We start from the raw sequence: 23,340 nt of genomic DNA, 5'->3' as shown, positions 1-23,340 counted from the left end.
CCCCCACCCCCCCCCCCCCCAAAACCAAAACAAATGTGATTTTTTTTCATTGCTAATATTCTTGGCTCATGACTTGTTTCAGTTGTATCACAGTCCCAGTTCTTATGATGAACATTAACATTTATAGCAGTCATTTCAATTTCATTATGCAAACTGCAAAAGTATAAAAGGAATTAACAACTCTCTCTACTGTTAAACTAGTCATTTAAATTATCCATATTAATTTCCATTAAAAATATACAACTCCTTTCCCATATTCTTACCAAATAATGCAGAATACATATAATTATGCATCTGCATTTCTATTCTTAGCCTTTTCATGGTTTATAAATCACTCATTCTGTGCATGCGTGGTTTATAACCCTTTAGCAAAAATGCGCTTTTCAGTGGTGCATTATATCCTTTCAATTAATAGCTTACTATGTATCTATATACACACACAACCATGCATGGCTACAGTCTATATGTACATTTATGCACTCTTACGTGTACATATATGCATGTAATTGTTTCTTTTAGAATAAGAGGCAGATTTTCTCACAGTGGAATTATATTATTTTTCACACCATCCGCCAACCTCTGCAGCTGAAAAACATTGCTCATCTGATGAAATAAGGCATCATTTCAGATCAGAAAATTAATTGACTGGAAAAATTACCAGCTTAACTTTCAAGGTGCTAAGCATCTCTAGACCAAAAACTGAAAGTATTCAGCCCCCTCTAAAAGAATCAGGCTATCATTTACTAATTTATTTTGATTTTAAGTATATACACACCCCCACCCATCCACACCTCACAAAACTAATTTACCTAACTGTTATCTATTAAATATGGAAAGATTGAGATATGGTGATGGAGACCTACATACCCATGATCCAAATTATCTCTATACCCTTCACAAAGCATCATATTTAAATTGTGTAATTAATAGCACAAAAAGCTATATCTTAAGAACACAAAAGCAGGCATAAATAAAAATTGTGAATTACTTTCTCAATAGATGGTATGTTAGGATTTTCTGCTGTTGAGCTTTACTACTAGTTCTGCGGGGGCAGTTTCCATCTTTATTTCAGCAGCACCTTAGAAAAATATGCCAATAAGGGATACGACATAATAAATGAAGTACTTCTCAGATACTTGTGAACTTCTAAAGGTTTATTTTGCAACTCCTTTAAGAACCCAACTTAAAAAGTAAAATAGTATTGATTAATTTGCAAAGAATTTTGCTGATGATTACTCACTTGCCCAACCTGCTCATTACCATTAAAATATAATCATTAGATATGTAATTTATACATGAAAGCAAGAAGAGACAATTTCTCAGACTTGTACAGAATACATTTCAGATTTAGCACTGAATTTTCTTATAGGAAAGAAGTATGAAGAGATGCCCACTTCCTCCAAAAGAGAAAGTTATGTGTTTCTAACTGCCTAACCTGTCCTCATAAAGTAATTCCTGTATGCATTTATAGGACATAAAAGAAATATATAAATGCAATTCTGTTGAACAGACAGAAGTAGAGTTTTGGCTTAAGATGAAAGACCAATTTGCTGGTAAGCAGAACAGCTGTTCTGATTTTATTTTATGCTAGTAAGAGAGAGCAGAAAGATATCAAACAATTGTTCATTCAAATTCTTGAAGTTGTTTCATGTACCACATTGTGTTCAGTAATTTTGTTTTGTTTTGGTTTTTTTTACTTTAACTTGAATAAAGGCTGAAACTCCACCAATTTTCTCCAGATTAGGTGCAACAATTGAAGTCAACCATCTGTGAACATTTAAGAGAAACATTCCATTTACGTTGTTGCTGATCATACTACTTTTCTGTGGTCTTTCAAAGGATCTTGTTAGTTTAATGAAATTCAATAAGGCAACAGTTATTTTATTTGGTCTTGCAGCTGATTAAATTGATGAGCTACCACCTATTTCTCAGTTTGGTACATTTTCTTTAGGGGATTATTGTTAGTGTACTAGGTTTTGTGTTCTTTTTTTTATTAAAATAGGCATGTTCGGTGGCACCTGATGACACGCACAACAAATCTCTTGATGGTCTGAAGTAAGCTTAAGGGTAAAGCAAAATTGATTCTGACAAATGTAAAGTACCTGAAGATCAAACACCGTATAAAAAACTGTTGCACAGCCTAATGCCACAAATGTCCGGTACAACTTCAAGAAGATAGCTGGGTAGGAGGACAGGCAAGAGAGAACTGCATAAAGTAGTATGTACTCGGGGCTGGTAAAATAGTGTTGTTCATTTATGCACAGCTTGGACTAGATCACAAGCAGCCCTGAATGGGTATGCAAGGTAGAGCCCTCCCCATACGGACATACACATATACATGCCCCTTTTCCCCTCCCAGAGCTACCATAGTTTCAGATTTTCTGCTCAAACTCATATAGGACTTCTATAGTTCTAAAATGCACAGGGTAAAGGTGGGGTCATAACTCTCCCCTCATATCCCAGCCAGAACAGCTGAATTACTAGCAAGAGAAAAATCACTCATACTGGGTCATTAAAAGTATAATGGAGAAATACTTTCTAATTCTCTAAGGAAGCCTGGTAAATCTGTATTGCAATGATTGTAGGAAGAGAGGGAACCCATAGAATGCCATGGGGAAACATCAGGTTTAAAGTCAAATATGCATAGGCAGTAGAAGCTTCTTAAAGAATGAACTTGGACATAATGAAACCCTTTACTTGATCAAACAAAACAGGAGTTTTTCCAAAACATTTCACTGTGCTAATGACAGTGGTAGCTATGAAGAAACTCCACTTACATGCAAGCTGCTCTCTGAAAGACAGACTTTCCTAGGGGAAAGTTTCAGTGCACACATATGTATACAACTGTCACCAAACACCCCTATATTTTCCTAACCAGTCTATAAATTTAAGTATGTTGCATATTCCACACTTATGGATGTCACCCAACTCGCTGATAATAAATGGCTCATCATTTTTTAGTAACTAAGATGGCATGGCAAACAGCCAAAAGGAGGAAAGAAGCTGTTTAAGAGTAGTGTTACACATATGCTACTATGCTGTAGAGTGTTATGATGTTTGTATTGTCAGTCACATACATATCATCCAATACAAAACTTTTGTTCCATCATGTATGAATGACAGTCAGCCCAAATTGGTGTCTCTAAAACTTTTTAGCTGTGCCTGAGTTTCTTGCATCTGCTATTCTGCTATGTTAAGTCAGGAAACAGTTATTCCTCAAATTCCATCACTCAGGTAAGTGATGGGATAAAACAGCCACACAAGTGAAGAAGCATCAACAGCGCAAGCTGTTTCTGAGAGGTCATCAGCATAGACCATTTTGTTTTGGGGTTGGCCAGCTTTGTTGGTTAACGCACAGATGTGAAGAACCATTGTCCTTACATCATTAAGGTATGGTATGTCTCAAGAAATAAGGATTATAGCAAGCATAGGGAATGGAATTGTTTCTGGCCTATACTGGCCACCTGAGGAGAGAGATAGGGATGAAAATTCTTGCACCTTCTAGGCTACCTGCTCACACCTCTATCCCTAAGTCAGAATATGTGATGCGAGCAGGTTCCTTTGCATGAAATTTACCCTTTGCTACTGCTTTCCTCTTGCTTTAAATGCATTTGCAGCTCTAAAATGACTAACAAATTCAGTCAAATAACTCTGGGTAGATGTAGTTTCCCATGAGCCACGATACAGAACTCACCCATCAATCCCAAACAGCAGGAAGGGAGTACTCCCTGTCCTGTCAACTGTAGCCACATTTTTCCATTCAAGAGGCTACCACCTCAAGGATGATTTATCCTATCCAGTAGAAGGTCCTCTTCCAACCTATAGGTTCAGATTTCTGTGCCTCCAAATAAAAATCTTGAAGCTGGTCAATGTTCTTCTATAAATTTGTAATTTTCATGGCCAGAGTAAAAGGTAAAATGATGAAATAGTTATTAAGTGTCAAGTCTCAAGAGAGGAAAGATGGATTTCCAGTTCCAGATTTCCTTAAAGCTTCTTCACTTTTATTGAATTATACAGATGCTGTCTAACTCCAAGAACCATCTTATATATTACACAACAAATTCTGCAGTCCTAGTCCTTATTCTTCTCATCTAGGGCTTGGTCCTACATGAAGTCAATGTGAATTGTAGCAAGGTCTTCAACTGGTGTTGGATCAGACCTCTGACCTTAATCAAGCAATCTCCTATTTATTTCATTGGGTATTTTGCTTAAGTAAGAACTTTGAAACTTGGCCCTATGTTAGCAATGAACAAATTATTCAGCTTTTTGTCATTGGGACTGAAAGTTTTATTATAATCAATTTTGTTGTTTTCTTCAGCACATGAATAATCAATAGCTAATGTAAATTGAACGAGCTGACTTTCCTCAAGCTCCTGCTCAGCTGCAGCCAAAAAAAAAGGCGGGGGACAGGCAACAAACCAATATGCGTGATCAGCGTGGAAATAAAATTAGTTCTCTACCGCATTATGATTCATGTCTCAGTGATTTTTAAGATATAAGGAGGATCCCAATAACTGTATTATCTTAGATTAGTACTTAACAGCTACAGGGGCACATTTTTCTGCGAGTGCAAGACATGATGTGATCTTTTAGGGGGCCTAATGGCACATCATCATTTCATGACTTCCCCAGTATGAAGAATGAAATTTATCCCTGTGTAACAGAACCAAAATCAATGCAAGCACATGAGGGATGAATCTGGCCCTAAATCTAAGCCTGAACTAATATTATCCCTGCACAGATCATCTCTGAAGATGAATTTGCTTCTAATAGAAGAGAGACTCTTGATAACAGTAGTCCTAGTGATGCCAAAACAGGAAAGAAAGCTGTAAAGTCACAAGATATTTTCCAGTTTTCTTCAAACTGCATTTATGTTGCTCTTGAAACCATCAAGAGTTAAAAAAAATTGCCATCCATATACACCGTACCCTGACAGATGTCCTTGCTTTCATCCCACATGGTATTTATCATTAAAAAGAAAATATTAAAAAGGTAAAAGATTGAAATTGGTAAAAAAACAAAATTATTCCTTCAGCTTATGTTCTTATACTGCAGCTCTCCTTATTTATAAAGGCCAATTAAAAAAAAATTGAAACCAAATGACTTAGTTCTGATTTGCATTAATACATCAGATAGATGATAAAACAGATGACAGTATTTGGCTCACAGATGCACAGAGTTTTAGGTTCAGGTTCCCTAAAAACAAAGGCATTTTGAAATCTCATTTTGATTGCATTTTAGCAAAAAAATTGCTTTGAGCTCATTTTGCAAAAACTCAGGCTTAAAAGTTGTAACTGGGACAATCTCCAAACCAAAGTGGTTCAGATCCAGAATCTGCCTTTTCACACGGGCCGGGGAAAGAATACTTTGGCCAAAAGGTTCCTGATTTGGTTTCTTTTTCTTTGGACATAGATTATTTTAAAGAATGAAGACAATGACCGATTCAAATCTTAGACTCTGAGTGGTGAATTAGAGTTATATCACCTCTTGTAGGTTAGTGGTCTCAGTCAATTTGTTAATGCAGAGAAGTCTTTATCATAAAAGCCCACCATCAAGCTAAGGGAGGAAATGAACTGGCAATGAATCTGAATCATGCCTGCATTGCCACCTTATTCCTTCAAAAGTTTAAGAGGTGACAAACTATTCCTGAATTCCAATTGTAAACAATGCATTTGTTCAGGGCATTTGCCCAATATATTAGAACAGAGCTATCCAAGTGGTAGCCTACAGGCTGCATCCAGCCACAAAGGGTTAGTCTGTGGCCTCTAGGCTTCTGCTCTGAGCACTACTGTCTCCCTACCATTGTAGCTGGAACCTCTGGCACACCCCATCCCTCTGCTGGCTTCCACTGCCAGCACTAGTACCCAGCCACCACCACTGGTGCTCCTGCTGCCCACCTGTGGCACAGCATGGGCAAAGCCCTGCCTTCTATCAAACATTACCAAGCCACAACTCTATAGGCCCGAGTGAGCCCATAGGCTGTAGAGGTTGCCAGCCCTTCGTTTACAGGAAAAGCAACTCACATTTTTATTTCACTAAATATATAACATGGATTATTATAATATAAAACTAACATTGGCAAAGTATAACATCTGAAACTATATCCATGCCTATTCAACTCAGCTGTCATGAACAGAAGAGTCAACTCCCAAATTTATTCAATCTATGAATTTCCACTTAATCATGGTTTTACTGTTACTTTATTCTTACAAAAAGTCACAAGGTGACAGACTTACTGCTGAAGTCCATTTACAAAACAGTGCATTTGTTCAGAGCATTTAGCCAATATATTAGAACATGGCTGTTCAACTGGCAGTGGACTAGTGGAGGGTAATAGTGGGTATAGCTAGTATACCATCTTTATAATGTGGATAGGGTTCTCCATATATTTTTGGATAGAATCAACAGGAACAGAGTTGCCAGATTTGTATTTATGCAAGTTTATTGTCTAGAAAATCTAACACAAAGCTCATGGACAGTCTGAAAAAAACTATCTTGGCTTATAAGCAGGACAAATGGCTGCAGGTGGACTATTTCACAGCTTGCTCATGGGTATAAAGCAATGCTATTCCTCCCCAGTCCCAAGCAGTTCAATGTGCATGAAAGCTAAGTCACTTGCTGCATTTCCATCAGAAAGAATGGCACATTCTATGGAACCTTGAACAGGCCTCTAATTATTTAACAAAGCCCGATTAGGCAAGACAGTTTATTCTATACAAGTGCATGTGTAAAACCTGAAGGCATCCATTTCTTTAAGTCAGATAATAGTTTTCCCAGTTAAGTGAGGTTTTAGTTAATATTGTTCAGTAAAACAGACCATTTGATATGACTAAACATTACACAACAACATTTTTCATTCAAAATGACAGAAACCAGGAAAAGTTCTCTAAAGACTCATACAAGCTCCTGCTCAGCTGCAGCCAAAAAAAAAAAAAAGGGGCGGAGGGGGGAGTGGGGGGAGAACAAACATTTAATTTAAACATACTCTTTACATTTTCAGCGATACATTCAGGAATTTTTGTATGATGACCAATGAATCAACACGTTACACCACTTGTGACCAACTTCAGTGAGTTATAGTTTGCTATATTTGGGGCTGAAAAACTCAGCTAATCTAATGCAATTCATTTTCCTAGCCTAGCCATTAAGTAAAGTAATGTGGTCAAGCTTGTCAGGTATGCCTGATTGCTGACTGGCTGTATTATTGACTTTTCTAATGCTTTCTGTGACAGAGTTAAATATAAGATATTGTAGTCATGACAGGTCTATTTCTTTAGAGAGAACTTTTTTTTTTAAGCAAAGGGAGGGCCATTCAGAAATAATTTTTAGTACAGCAGGTCACATTTATTGGAAAAATAAATCGACATGTATTTTTTGTAATTGTAGAAGGTATATAGGGCTGAGATTTTAATATACACAGTGAAAAGGATATACTGAAAGATGTACTGTTTGATAAATATTGGGGTATCTTCCAAAAGAGATGATCCCTTATAAGACAAGGCTCTCTCTGCTCTGCCAACACATCAAGGACACAACAGCATTTTTCACAGGAGGAATTTACCAGAGTATTCTAGCTAGAAGATCTTACCTGTGCTGTTCTGGTGAGATATCAAGTCTTCCCCTCCCACTAAAGATGATAAATTTCAGTGATGCAGTTCCATTTTTCACGCAAGGTGAAGGTTTAAGATAGAGGATTATTGACTTGTTTCCTATGGGTGCTACATGAGAACATTTTCAAGAGGAATCCAAAGGTGACTTTCAGCCCAGTGCCAATAGCCAGCACAAATAAAGAATTTGTATACAGTGATCCTTAAGCAGTGCATAGCCTATGCCGGCCCTGTGTACCAGCATATACGTCACCCTAAAAGCAGAGAAGGGGTATGAAATAAGGCAACTGTGAAAGAAAAAATGAAGGGGACATCAGATACAAATGAACTGTATCTGTTGCAGACTGGAGGAGCAGAAGAATGCAATAAGATCAGGGTTTGTAAGGAAGATATGCTGGACTCTGAATCAGAGGCCTGGAATATTTCATGAACTGGAAAAGGAGGTGCTAGTTGAAAGAGGTGTTGAGTTGGGACTGATGTTCTAAGGAAATTCACTGTACAGTTGCTTGTGTTCTTTGTGGTGAACACTCTAGGGGACTTCTGGTTTACCCAAGGCAAATTTAGTGACCAATGAGTTTAAAAGGAGCCCTTCCTGGGCTCTGGATTAGGACAAATTTGCTTGTAGGTCCAAATGATAAATTGTATCTCTACCACTTAGCACTTCATCAAACAGCAGCTGGGAAAACATACAAATAAAGAAATGTAGCATTTCCACCAGACTGACAACTCAATAAGAAGGCAGATTTGCTCATCCTGATGAAGCTCTGCCTAATGCAATCCTCATTATGAACAAATTACACCAATTAAGAAGGTGTAAACTTTATTCAGCAAACTACACTATCAAATCAGGAACTGTGGTATCCACTACATAACAGACCTAAGAGTCTATCATCATCATTCTCCAGCTATAAACACCTTATTCTTATTCACAGTTACAAAACAGAGGCATGTTGTTGCCAGGGCATGCAGATCTATACAAAAATTTCACTGAGACACCTTCAAGCTATTATGAAACTCAAGGAGTAAAAAAAATCCTAAATAATGAGAGCCTGTAAAAGTTGCAGAAGTAGCATTTAAAGGACACTTATCAAAACTTAACAAAATCATGGCTGTTTGAATGAACACACCCGCCACACAAAAGGCATTCCCTCTCAAGAAAAAGTTAAACAATATACTTTTAAGATGCAGAAGATCAAGACACAGAGGAACAATTAAGAGAAATCAGGATACGTTCCCACTGCTGTCTAGAAATCAACATGTAGAAAGAGGCAAACAAACTGGTTTGGGAAAAAATAATCTCTGAAATGAAAAGTTTGGAACAGATTACCTACTGTTGAATAATCTCTCCCTAACCAAGTGTATATTACAGGCACAATCAGCAAATATTACACTTCCTGGCTCAACCTGTAGGAAAACTTTGACATCACTGACTGAAGCTTTTAGAAGTCCAGGAGTTCACAAATATTTTTACCCAACTGATCATTTTCAGTAAGAAAATCAAACATGTTGAATTTATAGTTTTGTTATGATTGTATTACATTTTAATAATACTGTAGATACTTGAAATAAATGTAAGTTGTATTGAGAAGTCTGATAAAGCTCAATTTATGCACCAAATTGTAGTTGATTTAGATTTTAAAGAGTCAAATGAACATTAAAAAGATTTGGTGACAAAATACTGTGGGTACATTTCATTTTATAAAGCAGGTATGGACTAAATCTAATAATTAGCCATGTAGTTATCCTATGTCAGTGGTACTCAACTTTTTTGCCCTGGATGGGCAGTGCCCAGTCTTTCTTCACGCCAGATCCAGCCAGTAGCATCCACACAAGTGCACACATGCATCTTGAAGCGTCTCAAAGCCCTTTGAGATGCTGCAAGAGGCATGTATGGGAATGAGAAAATGTTCCCTGTGCTGCAAATTTGCAGCGCGGGGGCAAAATTAGACCCCAGGGGTAAAAAAAAAACTGGCAGAAAAAAGCGGGGCAGGGCACAGTCCCGGTCCATGCCCTGAGGCAACCAGAGGCACCGTCCTACAGAGATGCTCTGGTAGCCTGCCAGAGCATCTCTGTGGTTGGCCCTTTCCTGGGTGCTAAAGCATGCTGCCTGTAGCAACCAGGACCTGGGCTCTGTGCTAGGTAAGTAGGGGGTAGGGGGAGTTGGAGGAGTAGGGGACTCCTGAGGGTGTGGGGAGCTATGGGGGGCAGCCCAGGAGGGGTGGGTCTGCCAGCCGCCCCCCTGCATGGCTCCAGCCCCCTCCCCGCTCTGCTGCCAGGTGAAGACCCTGCTTGTCTCCCTGCTTGGCTACAGCCCCCCGCTTGGCCCACACCCAGTTCCAGCCCCCCCCCGCTTGACCTGTGGCCGGGTGCAGCACCCCTGTTCGCCTTCCTGCTTGGCTGTAGCCTCCTTGCTCAGCTCCAGCCCCCGCCCCGCTTGGCTGGAGCCGAGTGAGACCTGTTCACTTGCCCCCCCGCCTGCCTATGGCCCCCACTGTGGCACCTCACCTGGCTGCAGCTCCCTCGAACGCTCCCTGTCCAGCTCCAGCCCCTCCCCCACAGCTTTACCAGCAACAGCAACTGCACTCTTGGCCTTGTAGCACAGCCCTCCTGTATGGCAGAGGGAAGCATGGCTTTGTGGGCCATATTTAACTAGAAGTTGAGCATCCCTGCCTTACGTTGGTAAAATTTTCATCTGGAATTACACATTTTGGGTTTTTCAGTGTTTTTGTTTACACTCCCCCTTTTCTCTGCCCTTCTGGACTATATATGTGTTTGAGTGCAAACTGAAAGAGAGAGCATCTTTTCTGTGGTATTAGTAAAGTGATGCTAAGTAAAACATTAAAGAGAAGTCTCTCTTGGAGAAAAATGACTTTTTCAGAGGGGGATCTGTCAAGTCACAAGAGATTTTTTTAAACTCAATATAGTTTTTTAAGTTCATAACAAAGGAGTTAAGTAAAAACTGCAAGAAGCATTAGGGAGGAAGAAAACAGAACAAACCCAGATTATTTACTTTATCAGTATCACAATGTAGCTGGACAGACTAGAAGTGTAGGTTATAGAAATAAAATACCATACTTTGGATATGAGTACCTTAAATTGGGGGTGGGGGTGGGGGGGGAGTGGCAAATTCAAATATCTAACTCCTAGGGGTAGACACTATAATCTCATTGCTGTGAAAGAGCAACAAATCCCATTGTTTTATTTTTGTTACAATACATTATTAGGAGGCCGGTATCGTTTATACTATTTCAATCAAGATACAATCAGAATTCTAATTATTTGTGGCCTCAGCCAAGGTAGCTAAAATCTTTTCAATTACGTCAGTAAACTCTGGATTAGTCACTTGTTGAAATCACTGAGACTATTCTCATAGAGTAATTATTTCCAAACAGTACAGATTACACCCTTATAGTGCAGATGCATAGCAAAATGACATAGAGCTAGTTTCACAGCAGGGTGAAGAATTAATGATATAGCAAAATCTCTCAGTGTTTACACTGAATAGTTTTCTTTTTTAAAAAGCTGTTTAAGTTTTGAAATTCTAACAACCTATGTTAATAAGAAACATATACGGAAACTTGCTATAATAATTTAGAAAAATACAAAATATGCCAAATCAATGAGCCCTCCTCAAATTTTTGAGTTTGCTTAAAGCAGTGAAACAGATTGGGAGCAGAAAAGGTGGTAAAGCTTGTTTTCTTCCAATAAATAAAACTTCAGTGGAAGAGGACAAGGTCTAATAAAAACTGGAAATACTGGATGCTTACAGGCGTGAAGAAAATGGCACTTTACTTTCAGCTTGGCATGCCCCAACACCAAACACACTGCATGCCCAGAAAAGGCATCACGTTAGTTTGACCCGGCTCCCTAGCATCTGTATAGAACAGGCGCTTCAGCAGGGATTTTTGATGTTTTTATCTAATAGCTGATTCAATCAGCTATTAGATTGAATCAGCTATTAGATAAGAGCACCAAAAAGCCCTGCTGAAGCACCCGATCTATATAAATGCTGGGGAGCTGGGTCGAACTAATGCACTTCCTCTTCCAGTCAAGCACCATTTTTCTGGGTATATTTCACATCTGTCAGCACCCATTACTTTCAAAGGAATTTCCTACCTTGAGTCACCTATATTCCTTTCCAGGTGCCACCCCCTGCATGGCTCCAGTCTGGTTCCTAATAACCAGAAACTAGGGGTGCACCGATAAAGATTTTTTGGGCTGATACCGATGGCCCGTTATTAACGAGCCATATCAGCTGATCCCGATCCGATTGCCGATATGCAGCCAAGGCAGCTCGGAGAGCAGCATCAGGCTGGTAAGTCTGGGTAAGAACGAGCATGGGGTGGCCAGATCGAGGCCCCCCATGGCGAGGGAGGGAGGGAGTGGGGCTGAGGCAGGCACTGCACAGCCAGGGCAGCATAAGGCGGGTTGCGGGATGGAGCCGCAGCTCATCTGCAGGGCATAGGAGGGCAGCTCGCACCACTGTGCACACCACTGGGGGAGGCATGGAGGGCACGTGGCCCCGGATCTGTGCACAGGGCAAGGGTGGGCTGCCCACTTGGGGCTAGTGGTGGGGCTGGGCTCTTCCTGGTGAAGCGGCAGTCTGGGGCTGTGCTCAGAGCAGGTGGTGGTGGCACTGGAAAGGGAGGCTACGGGGGGGATTATAGCCACCCCAAAATTCACCGTAGTGTAGCCCCCACCTCCTAGCGCTGCCACTGCCTTCCCCACCCACCCTGAGCACAGCCCCAGCCTGCCCAACCCCCGCCGAGAAAAGCCCAGCACTGGCCCTGAGCGGGCAGACCCTGCACCCAGATCCGGGGAGCACATGCCCCCCATGCCTCCCCCGGGGGTGCGTGCAGTGGCAGGAGCTGCCACCTCCCCCTATACCCTTCAGATGAGCCACGGCTCTGTTCCATGACCCACCCCAGTCTGGTTGTCCAGCGCCTACCCCTGCCCCACTCCTTCCCTCACCACGGGGGGCCTCAATCTGGCCCGCACCATGTCCCTTCCCTCCCCCACGGACTTACCAGCTGGACGCTGCTCTGCAAGCTGCCAGGCTACAGTCCTGGCCGCGAGCATGCTGCAGCTGTGCATATGCACACAGCATTTATCTGCAACATTATTGGCCACATCAGCCAAAAAAAGCCAATTGCCAATAGTGTCAATTTTCCTTTTAATCAGTGCTGATATGATATGGACCAATGTATCCGTACACCTCTACCAGAAACAATCTATTAAGTTACTAACTACACCAAATACTCAATTTGTTAAATAAATAATGTTTGTTTAATAAAAATGAACCTGTTTAATAACAAGATTAAAACTGATTATTTAAATCAAAGTTTCCTGTTTGCTGGTTGAAATAGCAAGCAAAAACAATTGTTTAAATCACTTTGAATTAAGCCTGTTTCACAATATGTTAAAGGTGCAGCTCAGCTGTGGGAGTGAAGAGGAAGTCTAAATGTAATCAAAGTAGTGGCTCACCATGAGTGGAAGAAGAGTCGGTGCTAAGGGGGAATACGCACAATGAGCACTACCATATATTTTATTCAGATAGGCTAAAGGAACCTATTCTTGTGGTAGGTTCCCATCAGAATGTTTGCCCAATAAGAGCTATGTATTTTAGATGCAGCCAATACCGAGCATGACTACAATCAACTTTACAGTTTGTTTCTGAGCACATGATCTGAGCACATTACTGAGCACATGATCTTTTGGCTGTAGTTTAATGATAGACGATGCATCTATGTAATCAGGTTTTTTTTGTATGTGAATGTAAGACAAGGGGGTTTTGCTCCCCATGCTGACTGCAGAGGAAAAAACCACCTTGTCTTGTAGTCAAATAAATATAGTAAATGTAATTTAAGATTAAATATAAATATCTTGGCAAGTACCTTTAACAACTTAACACCTAAATGTGATAAATATTAGAGTAAGCCAGGCGTGTTGTTACACCAACAATTTCACCATCAAATAATCTTCCAAAGGTGTTTTGTTTGTTGTTGTTTGAGGGATAGAGGAGGTTAGGTGTTTTGCTTAAGTAGCAGCCTTACGAGCCAATTATAAGTAGCTAATCATGGCTTATATCTGAATAACAAAACCAAATTTTTGCTATTAGTGATTGAGTATTTTTAAACCATAATTATATATTTTATGACTTTAAATAGACTTGTAATCAGTTCTAAAAGCATGATAGAATAATGGGAGTTCCTACCTTTTTCAGGAACCGTACTCCATAGGTAAATATATAAAGGTAAAATGTAAATCTCCACCTGCAAAAGGTAAAATGGATTAATTCTATATTATTAGGTTTACAACATTTGATCCCCCATTATACTGTCAGCTCAGTGGGCACGGGCCAACCAAAATCAGTATGATCAGATTTCTCTTTCTGTAGATTAAGTTATGAGGCCCCTGATTCAGCAAAGCACTTAAATACATGCTTATATTTTACTGAAATAAACTGAGGCAAGCACTTAATTTCAAGTTGAGCACATTGCTACAGGCTTTCCTGAATCTTTGGGATGTATCTCCAGAAAGTTTTGCTGTTACAATTGTAAGTTTTGGCCTCCTGTGCTTGGATAGTTATACCACTTTGAAAAGGGGTTGAAGACATACCCAAATGCAGTTGAACATGGCACTAATAATTTGTCTCTGTTCCTGTTCCACAGTAAGAAAACCCAAATTACAATAATGTCTTACAGGAAAAAATGGTTGTTGTTTAGTATAATTTAGTACGGAACAGGAACTGACAGAAGAAACAGTTATACCAGGCTAGTTGACATGCGTCTTGACTGCCAATGCACTACAAAAGTTTGTGCATCTGTCTGTGCCCCTGTGGTTACAAAGCAACTGTATGAGTACCACGTTTTGATTGATTTCCTTATGTTCTAAGAACTTTTAGTTTTCATTTTAAAAGTTAGTACCCAAGATAAAAAGTTAGCTTAGTTGACAGGAAAAATTGAGCAACTGAGAAAAAATAAAAACATCTTCTAATATTAATGGGAAAACATAGCAAGATTAACAACTAAAGCAAGAAATTAGTTAAAGCATAGAATATAAAACTATGCCTGACAGTAACCAAGTGAGACTGGCATGCTATCGTGGTCTCTATATACTGGATCCTGGGGTAGGGAAATTAGTTTGTTGCAGAGGGTCTCAGGAAAAAACCTGTGATGAGCTGATCTGTAAATCTGCACGTAGTTAGCTTGCCAAAATCCTGCTGTTAGTGTTTAAAGAATGCAGAGGTTCTTAAGTAAAGAATCATTCCGATATTTCTCTACCTCTTATTAACTATAAGGAGATACGTAGTCTTTTAAGAGGTCTACAGGAAAAGGCAGTAGAGTGCACACTAGAGTCAGGTATGCAACAGAAAGCCCAGCAACATGCTGGTAAGGCAGATCCACTCTGACTCGCACACAGAAGTCAAGGTAAATCAACCTGGACCAGACTCCATCTACCCAGGAAATAAAAACCAGACTTAACTGAAGAGCAGAGCCAAATGGATCCAGTTATGGAATGGACAATTGAGAAAACAAGCCACACCTTGCAAGAAAAGGAGAGATGCTAGGAAGTGAAGAGAAGTGAAAGTCAAGGCCTAATACAACATGACTTCTTGAAAAAAAAGTAGTGGTGCTTTTGAAGGTTAGACATATTGAAAATAAATACCAGTGACACTGTTCATAACACTATCAAGAAATACCTGTAGATATTAGAGGGAAGAGTTAGGTGATATTCTAGTGTTTAAACATCTCTACTAAAATAGTAGGGACCAAAAAGTAGTAAATACTGAAAAACATTATTTGGTTACAGTCAGTGGTCACTGAAACATGTTAGTATACATTAGTGAAGTATCTTCTCATCGGTAAACATATTCCTGTTTAAGGGGAAGTTAAGCCATCTGTCTAAAACTGAAACTTCCAAGTCCCTAAAAGGTAGAGTCATATCTAGCCTAAGTCAATTTAATGCAATACAAATTATGCAGAAAGAGTTTAAAAATGCCAGTAAAATTCAAAATAAGACTGATTTAGCTGCACAATAATGGTCTCTTCATGTCCCATTAGACTCAGAATACTGCAGAGGTAAAATTACTCAATTGGTACTATATAAATATTGGACTCTTCAAGAACTCTCAGAACAGCATTCGTCTTTCCTGACGTCAGATTCCCCAGGAATTACTGAAAGAAGCTTGCACTCAGAGAAAGTTAGCTTTGCTGGTAGAAATCTTCAAGTCAAGGTGTGAGGAGATAATCATCATGACAATTGTTTGAAGGAGTATTATCTGAGTAAGAATTTCCTTATCAGCCAGGTCCTAATGAATAAAAGCAAAAGTCATGCTATTCTTTTGGTAGAATTCGCAAGGCTGTGCCAATGCAAAAAATATTTCAGAAGGTAATAAATCATTTATATCATTGTACTCCGTGAATAATATTACTATGAGACCCTTCTGCTGCATTTCCCCCTTTTCCTCATGCACAGCACAAATGATTATGATTATCTTTCACTGTCAGTGTTTCTGACATTTTCAAGGTAAAGTTCATAACATTGCTTTGGACATTTGCAATTAGGGGATAGAAGTCACAATACTGCAAAAAGGTTAAAGTCTACTGAAGAGTTCATAAACATTTAAAGGTTTCAGTGACTTAAATGGTCAAACTCTGGGACATTTAAATTCAGAGTCTTCAGAGACATGGCAAGACATGACATTTTTGGGATGGGGCATAAAATTCCTTAGACCCCAATCATGCCATTATATTAACATCTGCCAGGGGCCATAGGGGGAAAAAATGACAGAATTCATGAAGAATACCATTCACAAAATGCTACTCAACCTCGGGGTGGGTAAAACATTAAAAAGGATATGGTCTTCACCCCCCACCTTTTGCAATAAATTATGGGCTTAAGCTTTAATAATAGCAATTATATTTTACTTGTGCACTGAATACCTGCAGAAGTCTTTTGTTAAATCCATGTCTGGTAACTTCCTTTCCCGATTGCTTCAAAGGAAAATTTTGTCCAATTTAAACAGAGAGAGTAAAATCTTAAGTCCCTACACTAAGTTTATGGTCTCTTCCATGCCACCCGAGCTCAGTTCTACACAGGCATATTGTTTTAATTAACAGTAAAGTATCTGGAGCCAAGATCATGGTAGATATATTAATTTAATTCCAATCTTAAATGCACTGGGGTTATTAAATGGGTGTTGGATACAATAGATATTAACTATGTAACAAATGAATGATCTAGCTTAGCTATTTAAATAACCAATTTACTTTATCTTGTGAAGTTAACTACTTAGAATTAACTTAATAACTGGTTAGTATTTAATTTATGCATGCTTATTAAATCTAAAAAGATGCAAAATATAACAAGTGTTTGTTAAATATGTCTAAAGTATACCAAGTCCTATAAATTCACCATTAAATTAAATCAACAGCTCTGACTGTTCCAAGGGCAAGTGATATTTCTGAATCGTTAAAGTCTAAAGAAATATGCATACAGCAAATGTTTTCTTCAGTCTTAAGACTGGAAGAGATACTGTCTATATCTGCAGACTATCAGTAATTCAGTTGTGGAATTACTACCAGCCTTGAGGTTACAAACAGATGTGCTCCCTCAGGAATAAACTGAATTGTCACTGAGTTCAGTGCATGGTTTCCCACCTTCCCACTGGAAGGAAGGTAATCTGAAGCCATGTCTACACAAAGAGTGTTTTACAGGTATAAGCACAGCCACTCCTGACAAAGTGCTCCTGATATGGCTGCAGCTAGACCAGCAAAAGTTCATTAAAACTGCCCCTGACATGCATCAGCAGTATTCAAGAAACATACTGTTGGAGATGGATGACTTTTTGCATAAATTAACTACATTGTTAGGGCTTGATTCATAACAAATGTTTGGCTGAACTCTTTGCAGTTCCTTGTATATTTTGTTTCTCAATCACATTTTTCAGTTGCAGGTTTATGGTTCTGACATGAGTTTTGAACTGGCTCTAGATTGTGACTGGGTGCATCAAAAACATTTTGCCAGTCATTTGACAAAGGCCAATTGTATGTTTTCTTCAATTCTACAAGAGGACCAAAAAGCAATCACAGGTGAGATGTTGTTACTTACAATCATGTTTTGGTGCCAAATAGAGAAGGAAAGCTGCAGCCTTCCAGTTAAGATTCTATTTATGGTTTATAAAGGGTAAAATGAATAGTAGATGTTTTAATAAATGGTCAGTTATAGATTTATTATAGATCATGATATTTAACCATGGCTTCCAATCTTTAATAAAACCACATATAAATATATAATGCTCATTTCACTTATAGCATCTGTTTATCATTTATTATTCCTTTAAAACTTATAAAGACTGACCTTAACTTAAATAGTCTATTTTATATGTAAACACTCACTTCTCAATGGTCTAAAGATGGGATGTCAGATTTAAGGTAGCCTCCACTCTTTCATACACTTGCCTACACAGACACACTGAAGGTCTTGGTGTGATCTATACTGGCCACAATGATAAAGTGACTTGCATGCTGAAGTGTTTGGACTCTGTCCCCTGGGTTCGATTCTGACTCTGATTTATGGAAAAATGGCACTACTAAACTAATGAATTGGTTAGACTAGGTATTGACATTGCTGCATTATCAGAAACTCGGCTCTCAGATACAGGTTTTATCCAAGAGAATGATTATACCATATTTTGGCGTGGGAAGCCAGCAGGAGAAAGGAGAGAATAGGCTTTGCTATTAGCAGGGATTCTGGTTTTCTCTGATTAGAAAAATCCCCAATTTTCAGATTAAAAAAAGTAACCCAAAATCCACATGTTTCCTGCAATTAAAATGAAACACCACTAATATATATAATCTTCATATTCGTGTGTTTCATTTTAATCACAAAAAAAAAAATGTAGATTTTGGGTTACTTTTTTAATTGAAAATTGTGGAACTTGACCTTCAGACTGAACTGACCAACAGAATTGGAAAAGCAGCTAAGAATTTTAGACCATTACAAAAAAGTACATAAAGTAACAGCAACTATCAGCTAAGGTGAAGATGCAAATCTATGAGACTTGGGTGCTGTCAACCCTGCTTTACAGTTCAGAAATGTGGACTGCATATGTTAGGCATATAAGGAGATGGAACAGCTTCCACAGATATCTGTGTACGATCATGAAAATAGAATGGGAAGACAGAACACCAAGCAGGTACTGGAGTACACAGGACTGGCACACTTATGTACCACTATGAAGAAAAGGAGGTTGTGATGGATCTACCATGTCAGGAGAATTGGGGGAGACTGTATCCCCAAGAATATTTTGTATAGTGAGATTCAAGGTGGCTCTACTAGAAAGTGGGATCACCTTCTATGGCAGTACTATGATGTGTGCAAAAATTATAAGTCATTCAACATTGATGTAGAAATCTGGGAGGAGCATGCAGAATCTTGCCCAGTCTGGAGGGAACACCTTCCACTGGATGCAGCTCAGCATGAACCAGCTTTGATCCAGATGGTTGGAGTCCCAAGTTTATAGCATGCTGCTTTCTTCTTTCTTGCTTTGCTTCCAAGACAACATGTAAATCTGTGAAACTTGTAACAAGCTGTCTCTCTCTCAAATTGGCCTTGTCAGCCATAAACAGATTCATCAGGCATGACAAGACCTCTTATCCATACACTATGATGCAGAGGATCAATGGTTGCCTATATAAACACCTGTTCCTGATTTAAGAAAGCATTTTGAGGCAGACCCAAAGGAGGACTTAAGCAGTAACCAAAGTTCAAAATTCTGTTTCAAAAGACCCCCACTCAGCCACTGTCTAACCCTGAGACTAGGGTCAGAAGTTACACATAAACCAGTTTAAGTGATCGGAAAATAGTTTAAACCATTAATAGAACAAGTTCAGTGCACATAAACCGCTTTCAATATGGCCAAAACCAGTTTAAGATAAACCTGGAGGTATGTACTATCAAGCTTAAACAATTTATGTCCAATTGGTTTATGGAACTTCCGTCCCAAATCTCTTCCTGCTTCAAGTCAACTTACAGTCCTCCAGCATCCCAGGGTGCTTTGCAGTCCTGGGCCGTGCTGTCTGCTCCAGCAGAGCAGGGACTACCCTGATGCTCTGCTCCCTAGCCTGCTTCCTGCCTGTGCCCGTCAGCCTGTAGGGACTGGGGGCAGAGGCACAGAGCTGCAGGCCCCCATAGCACGGGTCTACAGGTCTACACAGCGCATGGGGGGAGGGAAAGCCCCTCTACAGGCTGGGGGAATTCCTCACCTCCCCCTCTCCCACACAGCTGGTGCCACAAGAGGGAGGGAGAAGGAGTTCCCAAGGTCACCTGGGGTATAGGCACCAGGGAGCTCCCACTTCAAGGGGCTTCCTTCACCCCACCTGGGGTCCCCTAACCCGGGGGATCCAAGGGGAATTCCCCCCCCTTCCCACTTCCCAGCCACTGATTGCTCAGCCACTGCCACAGGAGGGAGGGAGAAGCTGTCCTCTGGGCTGGGTGCCCACCGATGAAGCCCAGCGTGGAGCTACCAGGGAGCACCTACCTCTCAGGGCTTCCCCAGCCCAGGGCAGCCCAGGGAAGCTATGGGGAAGTCCTCCCCTCTGCCTCCCCCCACAGCTACTTGCCTCAGCCGCTGCCACAGGAGGGAGGGGGAAGGAGTCCCTCAGGCCAGGTGCCTGTCCATGCTGTCCAGCCTGGGAGCACCATGGAGTCCCCACCTCGGGGGGCTCCCCCCACCCTGGCCCAGTGTCCCCTAGCCCCGGACATCCTCAGGAAGCAGAGGAGAATTCTCCCCTCCCACTCCCCGCCAGGGCTGCCTCAGGCTGGGGGACCCCAGGCTGGGGTGGGGAGAAGCCCCACCAAGGCAGGGGCTCCCTGATGCCCCCATGCTGGGCTGCATGGACTGGGGGGCTCCTTCCCCCTCCCTTCTGTGGTAGAGACTGAGGCAAGCAGCCACAGGGAAGCGGGAAGGGGGAGAATTCCCCTTGGAACCCCAGGGCTGCCTGGGCTGGGGAACACCACTGAGGGGAAGGCTCTGGGTTGGCCAGCACTTGGACATGGGGCTCAATGCCCAGTTGTGGGACAGCAGGGGCTTGGGGGAAATGTGCTGGGCAGCCAGTTGGGGATGGCCCCACTTGGCTGGGGTCAAAATGACCAGCAGGCTGGGAGATGTGCTCTAGTGTCCCCTGCCTATGGGCCTGGATCTACGCAGCTTAGAGGAAGCTGCATAGATTGAATTGATTCTGCCTTGGGCTTTTTGGCTATCTGTACTTAACCTCAGTGACCAGAAGGCTCAGCAGTTGTTTCCCTGTTCTGTCTTCTGTGCATTTCCAGAATTGTCCCAGCCTGATCAATCAAATACCTAGCTCCTGTCTAATTCTACTGGGATCTGGAAATTAGGTGGAGTGGCAGTCAGATGTCATATCCAGTTGGCATGATCCGACTGTTAATCATGCAGCAATAGATCAGGGTCTTCACAAAATGCTGTCATAGTTGCTTGACTTTTAAAAACATTGCTCCCACCACAGAAGGAAATAATGTTCCTTATTATAAAGCAGCTTAATCATTAGGACACTTGTTCAGGGTGGGAGATCTGGCTCAATTCCTTCTTCAGCACAAGGGGATTAAACCCCATATCTCCCACCTTCTAGAAGAATACACTGGCTATTAGACTGAGCTTGGCAGGCAAGACGACTGGACAGGAAGAAATGCAGGATTCATGAGGCCAGGATGAGACCAAATAAAACAAGAGGACTGTAGCCTAATAACTGCTGCTCTTACCTAGCAGTGAGAAGCCCCAAGTTCCAGTAAAGCATCAGGGAGTGTTTATGCATTATCTCTAAAGCCCATTTAATTAGAAATGCATAAACACCTCTTGAAGCAGGCACCAGGACCAGTTTGTGCAGCAACAAAGTACATGTAAGTCATACAAACCATTATCTATGCAAAGCCCTAACAGCCAAAGAAGAGAGAGACCTGGTGTCAGTGAGAGAAAGGACAGGATACAAAGAGAGTATAAAAGGAGCTCCTCTCAGTATTGCACTCCAATCAATATTAGATATTATATGTTCTCAGTATTAGATACCATATAGTCTCATCTCTCTAATTTCTACCATGTGATAGGGGTTTTCGACCAGGGGTATGTGTACCCCTGGGGGTACTTCTTATGGCTTACGGGGGTACTCGGCAGTGAGTGCCACCGCCATGCCGCCGGCACTTCCACTGTGGTCATGCCACTGGCATGCTTGGTGATCAGCTGTGGGGGGACTGGGGACCCACCACTCCCAGTTGCTGATTGGCTGCTGGGGGACACCCCCCGCCCCGCCCGCTCATCTGGCTGCCGTGGGGACTCTTGCCTTCTTGACCAGCCGCTGGGGGTACACTGACCCAAAAAGGTTGAAAACCCCTGTGATAGGGACAGCACGAGGCTTACTGCAGCCCTAGTGAAGATGTATGGGAGGCATGGTAGGTAAAGGGTTGCAAAGGTGAATGCTGTTCTTTCACAACAGAGTGAACAGCTCTGGCCTTGTAGGAGTTGATCATAGTGTGGCAGAGGGCACTCTCTCTTTGCTTTTCAAATCAGAATACTGTGGGAGTGATGCATGTGAGTACACCTATACTTCTAACAGGAGATGTTTCCAGCTTGTGTTCCCTGGTCCTTGCTTCCCTGGTTATCAGGCCCAGATGGAAGCCCTGAGATGGCTGTCATGGTTAATAGGATGGTTATTTCCAGACCCCCTGAGGAGGCCTGATATATGTATGGCTATATAAGCACTCTTTGACATTGACTTGGAAACCTTCTCCATGTCTGCTAAAGGTTATATAATAAAGCTCCTAAAGACTTCATGTTACAGTTAAGAACATAGGATTAGAAGGGTTCATTCAGCCGGCAGAGTCCTGTCCCCTACACTTGCAAGCCACCAAAGACTCCTAAAATTGGCCATTCATACACAAGAGCTACAAAACACGTATATGAAAACAAAACATAAAACTTACAAAATTCTATAGATAAAATCAGCATATAAGGAGAGGACTGCCAATGTCCTGTTATGCAAATGGAAGAGAAATATTTGGATTAACCCAGGGGATCCTATGAATGGGACCATGATTCAAGTTCAAAAGGTGGCAAAAATCCCACAGTCCTCAGTGGTCCGACCTGGGGTAAATATTCTTTCCTGATCCCCTATTTGGCCAACTGTGGAACCCTGAGCAAAAGAGCAAGACCTTCTAGCCAGCTATATGAGAAGTTGGTTACTAAGCATAAGAAAGAACATCAGTATACACCAAACAAAATGGCCACAGCTCAAGGTAGGAAATGTGCAGTGCTTCAAAGAAAGGCAAACACAAACAAAGCATTCGTGAAAGGGAAAATATCCTTCCTGACCCCTAACAGAGATGAGCACAATTGCCTGCAGCATGGGACTACCAGACACAGAGGAGTTTTCTCATATCTAACATGGGGATTGCAAACACTTGAATCTACCCACCAGAACTCTCTATCCTATTATACTATCCCTGCCATAAGCTTACCAAGCTTCATTTGTTGCTAGACCCAGGATCTTGAATAGACTGCCACTCATTCTAAGGAAATATATTTAATTAAGACTGACAACCATCAAAGACTGAGAACCATTTTAATGTACTGCAGATTTCAGAGTTTTATTTGGCGTGTGCAAGTTACCTTTTTTTTTTTTTTTTAAACTAAGTAGCTGCAAGCAGAGGGATCAGATTG

At 41.0% G+C, this 23,340-nt stretch overlaps 1 protein-coding gene across 1 annotated transcript in view; it reads right to left on the bottom strand.

Moving 5' to 3' along the window:
• Nucleotides 1–23,340, bottom strand: part of CERS6 (ceramide synthase 6) — a 150,280-nt gene that overhangs the window by 93,475 nt on the left and 33,465 nt on the right. The window contains exon 4 of the mRNA XM_014520802.1: nucleotides 13,822–13,879. Coding sequence (XP_014376288.1) covers nucleotides 13,822–13,879 — 58 coding nt within the window. The remainder of the gene's footprint in view (nucleotides 1–13,821; nucleotides 13,880–23,340) is intronic.

The sequence above is a fragment of the Alligator sinensis genome, unplaced genomic scaffold (genome assembly GCF_000455745.1).
Source record: "Alligator sinensis unplaced genomic scaffold, ASM45574v1 scaffold143_1, whole genome shotgun sequence".
Taxonomy (NCBI): domain Eukaryota; kingdom Metazoa; phylum Chordata; order Crocodylia; family Alligatoridae; genus Alligator; species Alligator sinensis.
This window is presented reverse-complemented; position numbering and strand designations above follow the sequence as displayed.